The sequence below is a fragment of the Eimeria tenella genome, genomic scaffold, assembly GCF_000499545.2.
Source record: "Eimeria tenella Houghton genomic scaffold, Eth_scaff33, whole genome shotgun sequence".
Lineage (NCBI taxonomy): Eukaryota > Apicomplexa > Conoidasida > Eucoccidiorida > Eimeriidae > Eimeria > Eimeria tenella.
The window spans coordinates 22,857-33,918 of record NW_013543122.1 but is presented as its reverse complement, the minus strand read 5'-3'; the positions used below and the strand labels follow the sequence as shown (position 1 = coordinate 33,918).

The window sequence follows — 11,062 nt, the reverse complement described above, 5'->3', positions numbered from 1 at the left end:
TACAGCGCAGAAATAAAATTTCACATATGGACTTTCTTACTTGTTGTTGAAGTTCTGGGCCATTTTATTGTTTTAAGGCTTATGTCAACTAGCGTAGCCGAACCCATTAACCCCACCCAGCAATCCTCTCAGTTATCAAACAGTGGAAGCCTCATAGGTTCTAAGATATTTTGTTGTTTTAAAGCTTGAGTCACCTAGCTAGGCCACCTGACTTAAGGTATAAAACAACAAAGTAGCGTAGAGCTTCAACAACAAGCAAGAAGGTCCATATGCTAATAAAGTTTTCCACAGCCAAGAGAAAGCATGTAAGAATAAGGAACACTGACGCTTTTCGATTTGCGCAGGCAGTGCCGCTCCTTTAGTTCTCATACAGTACTCGTACAAGACCTGCAGGTCTTTCTCGGAAAAAATGCCAAGAGGATTTTTCAGTTGGTCAAGGATGTCTTCGCTTTTTTCTTTTGACTCTTGCTGCTGCTCGCTGCTTGCCTGGGAATTGAGGGGTCCCTCAGAGTCAGAAGGAATGTCCGTAGGGGAAGCCACTTCAGCGCTTTTTTGGGACTTGCTGGCTTTCATGGCTTCAAGCAAAAAGAGCATATAAGCTCTCGCATTCTTAGGCCGCGCCTCCAGAACCCGAATGGCCAGATTCTGCAAAAGGGAGCGGCAGCGGCTCTTCTCCAAGGCTCAGCAGGGACGCTCGACAAATAAAAAATAAACCATAAAGCCATGTTTTTAGTAAAAAAATAATATCTGCGATTTAATAGAGTGTCTGCAGCAAAACCCTCAGTGCAGTTGTAGCCCATGCTGAGCACTTTGGTTTAAACCGGGGCTTCTAGACACTGCTGCAGCAAGGGAAGAAAAGCTTTGGCTTTTTCTTTGGGGTGATTTTTATAGAGCCGCTTTTTGTTGTGTCTACGCTGTTACTCCGTTGAGGCTCTGGAGACCAAAAGTACCTCTAGCAGTCGAATAATGTCTTTCTTTTTGGCGTAGTTTAAAGCTTCCGCCTTTGACAGCAAACTGCTTTCATCAGCGGTGCTCTGCGCCTCTAATTTGCTTCCCGAGAACTCTGCGCAAAAATGGCCCCCGCAGAATGGCTTTGCTGAGAAAACTGAAGAACCACTAAGGAGCCAGTTTGCTGCAGCAGGGAGGTCAGGAAAACTGTAGCAGACAGCCCCTGGGCTTCAGCAACAACAGGATTGCATGCATGCATGCATGCATGGATGCATGCATGCAGTGGTGTCTTCTGGATGCATGCCAGGAGTGAAGTGTACCCCTGCTTCCCCAGTCGTCGTCAGCGTCTTTCTGTCTGCTTCTGCGCCAAGCGCGTTGTATCAAAAAAGCACTCCACCACTGTTTGAGTCTTTGGAGCCCAAGAGGAATGCTTTCCTCTTGTGTTTCTTTTTCGCTGGGCTCTTCGTGCGTGGGCCGGGGGGTGAAGCCCTTGCCGATCTTTCCCGCCCTCACCATTTTGCAGCAGCAGCAAATGAAGGCTTTGGGGCAAAAACAGCTTTTAACTAATTCCAGTTTTCATACAGGTGCTTTCTGGGAAAGCGACTCCGCGCAGATCTGGAGAAAATGAAGTTTCTGTTGACAGCCAAAAGAAGTGAAGTGAAAATGCCTCGGCTGCTGGTGGGCAGGCAGTAGATCACTCACTGAAGGAATAATAAAACCTTCAGTCCGCCTTTAATACCTTACTTGTACTCTTTATAAACCGTAGACTTCAAACATTAAACCCTAAACCCTAAACCCCAAACCCAAGGCCCTAAGTAGTTCTACGAGATCTACAGCGGCGTCTTTCGCGAGACGAATTATTCATCGTAAGTGAGTCTTGAATATATTTAATTCTTTTGTTGACTTAAAATGGAACAATAAGAAATTCAAATAATTGGAATTTCTGCGGAGTTGTTCTGTGTCCGGCCACAGGGCTGTAGCGGCTCCATGAAGACTAGCTCGGCCGTGATGCTGGAGTTCATCTTTCGCGAAACGCTGCAATTAAAGCCGTTATTAAAAATAAAAATAAGAAACATATTCAAAATTTTGTAAATGTGAAATTAAAAAAGAAATATGTGAGGGTTTCTTGCGGCATCAGACGCATGCATTGTTCCGACGGGTGGCGAACCGATGAGAAGATTGTCCAGCAAATTAACCAGCTATTGAAGCAAATAAGAACTAATTTTATTCCTTTTTGAAATTAAAATTAAAATTCAAGTATTTTAAATTCAGATGCTGGAAAGAAATGCAATCCGTAAGTTGCTTTCTGAACTCCAGCGCTCTCTAGCAGCATGGAACTTCGTGGATCTGTATTGAACGAATTCCCTTTGTGATCCCTTCAACTTTAGAAACAAAAAAAGAAAATGAACTAAAATCAAAATAAAAAACAAACCCAATTAACCCCAGCTCGCTCTCTTACAGCCAACCTAAACCCTAAACCCCAGAAAACTGCAACCTCCTAGCACCTGCGGCTGCGGCTGCACCTGCTGCTGTTGCTGCATTTGCTGCCGCTGCATTTGCTGCTGCTGCTGTTTAGCAGCAAACGAAGCAAAGCTAGAGGAAAAGAAAGTCAGGAGAAAACTAAAGGGCAAATTCGGGGAAAAGAAATGGAGTTTCGCGCTCAGCAAACACGAAAACAGAGTGCAAGAGATTTCCCAGAAGGTTCAGCAAACTGTGAAACCCTCTTCAAAGAAGACAGAAAATTAAGGAATTAATAAAGACTCAGTAATGCATTCAGGCTGCTTCCTGCGCTGCTGCTGCTGCTGCTGCTGCTGCTGCAGCGGCCTCCTGCTCTGCTGCTGCTGCTGCTGCAGCGGCGTCCTGCTCTGCTGCTGCTGCTGCTGCAGCGGCGTCCTGCTCTGCTGCTGCTGCTGCTGCAGCGGCCTCCTGCTCTGCTGCTGCTGCTGCTGCAGCGGCCTCCTGCTCTGCTGCTGCTGCTTCTGCTGCTGCAGCGTCGGCCACGGGCGCTGCCACATCAGCAGCAGAAGCGTCTTCCTCTTCTGCGGATTCGGGATCGACTTCTTCAACAGAAATTGAAACCTGTGGCTGCTGCGGCTGCTGCTGCTGCTCTGGAGCTGCTGCCTCTTCTTCGGCTGCTGCTGCTGCCTCCTCCTCTGCCGGCGCCTCCGCTGCAGCCGCTTCCTGCTGCTCACACGGTGCTGCTGCTGCTGCCTCTTCCTCGGAAGGTGCTGCTGCTGCTGCCTCTTCCTCGGAAGGTGCTGCTGCTGCTGCCTCTTCCTCGGAAGGTGCTGCTGCTGCTGCCTCTTCCTCAGACGGTGCTGCTGCTGCTTCCTCCTCGGCTGGTGCTTCTACTGCTGCAGCTGCTTCTCCTGCACACGGTGCTGCTGCTGCTTCCTCCTCAGCTGGTGCTGCTGCTGCTGCTTCCTGCTCAGCTGGAGCTGCTGCTGCAGCCTCTTCCTGCTCAGCTGGAGCTGCTGCTGCAGCCTCTTCCTCCTCAGCTGGAGCTGCTGCTGCTGCTGCATCCTGCTGCCCGCATGGTGCTGGAGCTGCTGCTTCTTCCTCCTCGGCCGGTGCTGGAACTGCAGCCTCTTCTTCCTCTGCTGCTGCTGCTGCTGCTGCTGCAATTGCTGCTGCTATTTCCTCTGGTGTTGCAGTTTCCACAGGCCGCTGCTCTATGATTTCCTCCACAGCAGCTGGCTGCTGCACGGGGTGCTGCAGGACTGCGGCAACTTTAGTTCTGTCGGCAGCTGCAACAACAGAAAGCGGAAGGAAAAAGCGAATTGTTGCAAAAAAATGAAGCAGAAAAATATATTAAATGTTAAAATAAATAAATTAAACAAAAAAATGCTCTCCAATCAGTGTTCAACTCACGGATTTCGGAAACCTGGGAGGCGCCTTGAGATGCAAACGCGCCTGCGCAGAACAGCAGAAGAAATTACTTGCAAAAGAGAAATTTCAGCAAAATTATCCAAAAAATGAAAATAAATAATGAAAGAGAAGAAAAAAAAGCTGCAAATAAACTGTAAAGTGAGGCTTGAAAGGAAAGAAATTCAGAGGTTTCTGCATGAACTTGAACTTGGCTGCTGCCCGAGACCGCGCTGAAGAGAAGCGCTTTTTGCTCCAAACAAAAACCAGAAAAAGGAAAATGAAAAAGTATTAATTTAGAAAACAATTTGAAGAACTTTCTACAGAGGATGAAGGAGTTGCAGAGTGAAGAAGGATTTACCTTGAGCTGCGGCGCCGAGTAGCGCGGAGGCAGCGAGGACCTTAAGGAGAGAACGCATTGTGGAAAGCGGCTTCAAATGCTCAGCCAAATAGCAAAAATCAAACTCTAAAAATTAAAATGCATTAAATTTATCAAAGTGTTAAATTTAATTCGCGTTTCTGCGAATAAACTGCACCCAAGGCCGCGCACCTGAGCAGCAGACAGGGGAGTGGGCAGCAGTCCCGCTGCGCAGGTGCTGTGCGGGGGGCCGCCGCCCGCCGCTCCAAACCCCTCTTTCGCCTTATAAAGCCTTTAAATTTATTTCCTCTTCGTTTTAAAAATATAATTTCAAATTTTAAACGCGAAATTTACGCGCAAACGCCCGCATCGCGCAGCTTTCCCGCGGCTGCCGACTCGGCGCAGCAGTCCCGCGCCCGCCCGGCGCTGCCCGCAGCCAGAGCGGTTCAGGCCTCGTTCCCAAACACTGGAGGTAAAACTGGGAAATTAAAACCTGTTTTGAATTAAAAATCAATGTAGATTTCACTTTAGATCTCAGTTTGAGTCTTTTGGGCGAAATTCATTTCGAAATGCGCCGCGGAGCTCCCCAGACAGGGCGGCCAGGCACGCTCCCGGGCAGCAGCTTCCTCTTGAATATTTTGCCACTTTCCCCCGTTTTCTTTTCCTTTTTTGATCGCTTTCTTCTTTGCTGCAATTATTTGAATTTTGTTCAAAGAAGATGAAGAGTAGAAAGCCTTAGATGACTGGCTGCACGCCCCAGCGGCTGCTCAGTGGCGGCTACATTGAAATCGAACCTTTGCAGCTTGTGAACAGTTGAATTTCTAGAATCCGGCCCTCTTTTCAGCCTAAATCCACTTCAAAAACGCAAAATAAAACCCTAAAAACATTTATTGATGATATATTAGAATTGTTTGCCAAAAATGCAGAAGAATATAGCCTGCTTTCGCAAAACCAGGTCTACACGCCTCGCTATCTAGTTCTGGAATATTTTCTCGTTATTTCGCATTTCATTTCGCCTTTTTACTTTCTTTTAATGTTTTAAAAATAAATTAAAATCTATTTTCTATTCTACACGGATTTTACGCGCCACTATGTCGTTTTCGTTCTGCCTCCGCCCCCTGCAGCTTCCCTCTGGGAACGCAGTAGCCAAACCCTAAACCCTAAACCCTAGACCCTAATTTCTAAATCCTGAGCCTTATTCTCGCCTCAGCGATTTATCGGAGAAGTAAAACCCTAGAAGCTTTTTCTGTTAGGGTTTACGGTCTAGGTCGGAGGCTCTACGCGTGCAGAACTCCTTCTAGGGTTTAGGGTTTAGGGTTTCTGAGGGCGGGTCCGCTGGAAACATTTTTAGAAATGTTTTTGAAGAAATGATTAATTAAACGCTGCAGCAAAATGCATTTGACTAGAAAATAAATTCAAAAAAAGAAAAGAAATTAATTTGCAAACGAGAGAAAACGAAGCGGCGACTCTAAACCCCAATTCAGGGTTTAAGGATTAGGGCTGAGTTCCTGCCACACCCTTTCTCAGCTGCAACACTAAAAATTTTAAACAACCCCACCTTCGCCCTCTCTAGGGTTTAGGGTTTAGGGTTTAGGAGCTAGGGTTTAGGGTTTAGCTACTTCGCAGTTTTTGTGCCGCCGCGGCGCACCAAATAAAATCCTCGTTCGCACACATCCCTCCCTAGGGTTTAGGGCCTAGGGTTTAGGGTTTAGGGCCTAGGGTTTAGGGTTTAGCGTCTCCGGGGCAGTATTCGTTGAAAGTGACTCTTGAGGGATTTCCCCTTCTCAAATTTGTTTTTCTTTTTTCTTTTCTTTCCAACTCCGAGGAGTCTTCGGGATCTCCTAAAAAGAAAAAAGTAAATAAAAATAAAATAAATAAAATAAATAAAATAAATAAACAAAATTAAAATAATGAAATAGATAAATGAAAGAATACAAAATTAAAAAGGAATACTAAATGGAAAAATAGTAGTATGAGCAGGAACAAATAGTAAAAAGAAATTAAAAAATTGAAATAAAAAATAATAATAAGTAAATAGGAGTAGTGAATAACTGAAAACAAATAATAGAGAAATGACTTAAATAAATAAACAAATGAACAAATAAATAAATAAATGAATACATAAATAAATAAATAAACCGTAAGTAAATAAAAGACAAATAAACGAATAAATAAAAGAAATAATAAATGAAGGACTTCAGGAATAAACGGCGAGAAAAGATTTCAATAAAAAATAAAAGAAAAAACAAAAACGAAAAAATAAAGAGAAAGAAAATGAAATTAAATGAAATAATTGAGGAAATAAAAAGGCTAAATAGAATCAAGATAAATAGAATTGATTAATTAATAAACAAAAAGAAGATGTGAACTAAAAGAATGAAAAAATTGGGGTGTACGTACACCTGAAGAACAAACAGGGACTGATTTAAAAAGCTCTAGCCAACAAATATTAAATGCAAAATAGTATTTATTTGTATTTGTTTATTTACACTTATTTATTTATATTGGTATATGTATATTTATATTTATATTTATTTATATTTATATTATTTATTTATTTTACATTTTTAATTTGTAAAATTAGATAATATATCTATAGAAGTACATACAGAAAAAGACTTTTCAAAAAAGACGCAAGTCAAAAAGAGGAAAAGAAATGTTTAAATTTCATTTTCTAGAAAATAAAGAATATCCAAAAGTGGAAAAAGAATAATTAAATTAAACTAAATCAAATTAAATTAATTAAACTAATTAATTAAATTGAATTAAATCAAATTAAATTTCACCTTTTGTTTCTGCTGCTCGCGAGTACTGGCGGCTGGAAATCCAAAAGGCGAAGGTGGTGGGGTCGGTGGGAGTTGTTTCTGGCTGTCTTGCTGTTGCTGCTGCTGCTGTTGCTGCTGCTGTTGCTGCTGCTGCTGCCGCTGCTGCAGCAGCAGCAGGTGTTGCTGCTGCTGCTGCTGACGAGGGCTTCGGAGGGTTCATGTATATCGGCGACTCTATCAGCATGCGCTGGTAGTCTGCACACAAAGCAACCCCAAACCCTAAACCCTAAACCCTAAACCCTCGACTGGCGGAAAAAGAAAAACGCGAAAGATAAAGACAAAGCAATTCAAAATTCCACCTTTGGGAAATTTCTCGCATTCAGAAAACATGTAAATTAAAGCAACAAACTCAGCTAGGGTTTAGGGTTTAGGGTTTAGGGTTTAGGGTTTAGGGTTTGCGGCTTCGGGTTTATTTTGTCAAGTGTCCACCGCATCCCAATCAATCAACTCAAACTTTGAGACGAAGAGTCACGAACAAAAAGCTACAAAAAGATACTCCAGGGTTTACGATTTAGGGTTAGGGTTTAGGGTTTAGGGTTTAGGGTTTAGGGTTTACCTCTTTGCCAATATTCGGACTTTTTGGCTTCTACAGGTTCTCGCTCGCAGGCTATTAGAGCTTCTCTGCGAGCAGCTTTTTTGCTGAGGCAAAAAAAGGGTTTAGGGTTTAGCATTTAATTAGGGTTTAGGGTTTAGGGTTTAATTAGGGTTTAGGGTTTAAGCCACCATTGAGACCTATTCGAAGGTTTCGTCAAGAAAACAAATACTAGAAAATAAAAACTTGTGAAAAAAAATAATTAAATGAAACTAATCAATTAATAATAAATAGTAAAGTAAAAACCGTTGACTTATGAATGATTAAATAATAAATAATAAATAATTCTAAATTAATGCATATGATGAAAGATAAAATGATTGCATAATAAATAACAAATAATTATATAATAAATAATAAATAATAAATAATATAGTGAACAATGAAGCTGGAAGGGATACAAATAACCAAATGATCAAAAATAAAGAGGAAAAGGTCAAGAAACCCTAAACCCTATACCCTAAACCCTAAACCCTAAACCCTAGGCAGATGAGCAAGCGGGTAGAAGAGGGAAGAAAAGAAAAGCAAAACCCTAAACCCTAAATCGAAGAGAAAAAGAATAACCCCAAAAATGAAAAAAGGGAAAAGAATACACAAATAAATAAATTAAAAAACAAAGAAAAACAAAAAAGAAATAGCCCCAGCCAAAACCCTAAACCCTCAAAAAGAAATAGTGCGAGAACAAAAAAGAAACCAAAAACGCGCAAGACCCCCCGAAACCCTAAACCCTAAACCCTAAACCCTAGAAAAGCAGGGGAACAAAGCAAGAAGGCGAGATATCGAAAAAACGAAAAAGAGCAAGAAAAAGACCCGCCGAAAACCCTAAACCCTAAACCCTAGACCCTAAACCCTAGAAAAATAGCCAACCCGGGAAAAAAAGCGAGACATCGAAAGACAGAAAAAGCAAGAACCCCCCCCACCCGAAAACCCTAAACCCTAAACCCTAAACCCTACCGGGTTTTTTCGGTGAGTTGGAGCAGCAAACTGGTGTTTGTCTTGAGGGCTTGCTGCTGCAGCAGCAAAGCTGTTTGTCTTTTGTTTAATTCTTTTGTTAATTCTTTTATTTCTTTTTCAATTCCTTTTTCTAATTTGCTGCTGCGCGCCGAAAGCTCTTTTTGCTTCGACTCCAGCGCTGCATGCGCCTGCGGACAAACCCCAATTATTTATTTATTCATTTACTATTTATTTATTTATTTTTATTTATTTACTTATTTATTTATTTAATTTATTCATTTGTTTGTTTGTTTGTTTGTTTTATTTTGTTTTGTTTGTTTTGGGTGTTTTGACCGGTGTTTTTAGGTTTCGTTTAAGTGGTTTTGTTGGGGTTTCATTTGCTAGGGTTTAGGTTTAGGGTTTAGGGTTTAGGGTTTGCGATGAGGAACGCGCCGGTTCTTTCTGGTGCACCTAGGGTTTAGGGTCTAGGGTTTAGGGTTTACATTAGGGAGCGTGCCGCTTCTCCCTGAAACACCTAGGGTTTAGGGTTTAGGGTTTAGGTTAGTGAGCGTGTTGTTGTTCTTTGAGGCCATTAGAGCTTAAGGTTAAGGGTTTAGGGTTTAGGGTTTATGCCAATGAGTATGCTGCTGCTCTTTGAAACCCGCAGGGCTTAGGGTTTAGGGTTTAGGGTCTACATTAATGAGCGTGGTGCTGCTCCTTGAGGCCAGTGGAGTTTAGGGTTTAGGGTTTAGGGTTTACTCCAATAAGCATGTGGCTGCTCTTTAAAGCATGTATGTCCTAGGGTTTAGGGTTTAGGGTTTATAGTTTACGTTAATGAACGTGCTGCTGCTCTTTGAAGCCCGCAGGGATTAGGGTTAAGGGTTTAGGGTTTACACCATTGCGGGTTGCTGGCCTTTGAAGTTTTTAGGGTTTAGGGTTTACTCCAAAGAGCATGTTACTGCTTTATGAAGCAAGTAGAGTTTAGGGTTTAGGGTTTAGGGTTTAGGCTAATGAGCGCGTTGCTGCTCTTTGAAGCACGTAGTTAGGGTTTAGAGTTTAGGTTTAGGGTTTACTCTAAAGAGCATGTTGAAGCGCGTAGGGTTTAGGGTTTAGGGTTTACACCAGTTAGCGTGCTGCTGCTCTTTGAAGCTCCTAGGGTTTAGGGTTTGAATGAATGAGCGTATTGCTGCTGTTTGAAGCTTGTAGGGTTTAGGGTTTAGGCTCTAGGGTTTAGGGTTTAGAACGCCAATGAGTGAGCTGCTTGCTGCTCTTTTAAGCCCGTAGGGTTTAGGGTTTAGGGTTTACGCTAATGAGCATGTTGCTGCTCTTTGAAGCATGTAGGGCTTAGGGTTTAGGGTTTACGACAATGAGCATATCGCTGCTTTTTGAAGGCCGTAGGGTTTAGGGTTTAGGCTTGTGAGCGTCTTACTGCTTCTTGAAACCCGTAGAGATTAGGGTTTAGGGTTTATGGCTTGGAACACCAATGGGTGAACCTGCTGCTGCTGTTTGAAGCTTGTAGGGTTTAGGGTTTAGGGTTTAGGGTTTAGACAAATGATCGGGTTGCTGCCTTTTCTAGCCAGTAGGGTTTAGGGTTTACGTTAATGAACGTCTTTCTGCGCTTCGAAACCCGTAGGGTTTAGGGTTTAGGGTTTAGAACAACAATGAGTAAGCGTGTTGCTGCTCTTTGGAGCCCGTAGAGTTTAGGGTTTAGGGTTTAGGGTTTAGAACGCCAACAAGTGGGCTGGCTGCTGCTCTTTAACGCCCGTAGAATTTAGGATTTAGGGTTTAGGGTTTAGGAGAATGTTGCTGCTTTTTCACACCCGTAGGGTTTAGGGTTTAGGGTTTAGGGTTTCGACGACCAACGAGCGAGCTTGCTGCTGCCCCTCACGCCCGCAGAGCGCAGCCTGTAGCGCTGAGGGTTTAGGGTTTAGGGTTTAGGGTTTAGGGTTTACTTGTTTGAGTTTGTCTTTTCTTTCTTTTTGTTTCTGTTTGACTTCTTGAGGGTTTTCCAACTCGAAGGCCACCGGCAAAGAATCCAACACTCTGTGCTGCAGACTTTTGTAAGTCGTGTGCAGCTGCTGCTGCACCTGCAGCAAATAAATAAATAAATAAATAAATAAATAAATAAATAAATAATTAAATTAAATAATTAAATAATTAAATAAATAAAATAAATAAATAGTCATATATAGAGAGGATAGAGCGAAGTAGGTAGTACGGGTGCAGCTGCTGCTGCACCTGCAGCAAGTAAATAAATAAATAAATAAATAAATAAATAAATAAATAAATAAATAAATAAATAATAAATAAATAAATAAATAAATAAATAAGTGAATAAATAAATAAATAAAATAATTAATTGAATTAAATAATTAAATAAAATAAAAAATAAATAGTCATGAATAGAAAGGATGAGTGCAGTAGGTAGTAAGGGTGCAGCTGCCGCTGCACCTGTAGTAAATAAATAAATGAATAAATAAATAAGTAAATAAGTAAATTATTAATAAAATAAAATAAAATAAAAAATGAATAAATAAATGA

At 41.9% G+C, this 11,062-nt stretch overlaps 2 protein-coding genes across 2 annotated transcripts; both read right to left on the bottom strand.

Annotated features, from left to right (window-relative positions):
- Positions 1-917: 917 nt before the first annotated feature.
- ETH_00005640 (uncharacterized protein) lies at positions 918-1,464 on the bottom strand (the record flags this gene model as incomplete). Its single annotated transcript, XM_013376264.1, has 2 exons — positions 918-1,063; positions 1,269-1,464. 2 exons carry the CDS (start codon positions 1,462-1,464, stop codon positions 918-920), a joined length of 342 nt encoding a protein of 113 aa, XP_013231718.1.
- A 1,257-nt stretch (positions 1,465-2,721) lies between these two features.
- On the bottom strand, positions 2,722-4,232 carry ETH_00005635 (uncharacterized protein; the record flags this gene model as incomplete). The annotated part of the gene is made up of 3 exons (XM_013376263.1): positions 2,722-3,695; positions 3,820-3,861; positions 4,175-4,232. The coding sequence occupies 3 exons, from the start codon at positions 4,230-4,232 to the stop codon at positions 2,722-2,724; spliced, it is 1,074 nt and encodes a 357-aa protein (XP_013231717.1).
- Positions 4,233-11,062: the final 6,830 nt, after the last annotated feature.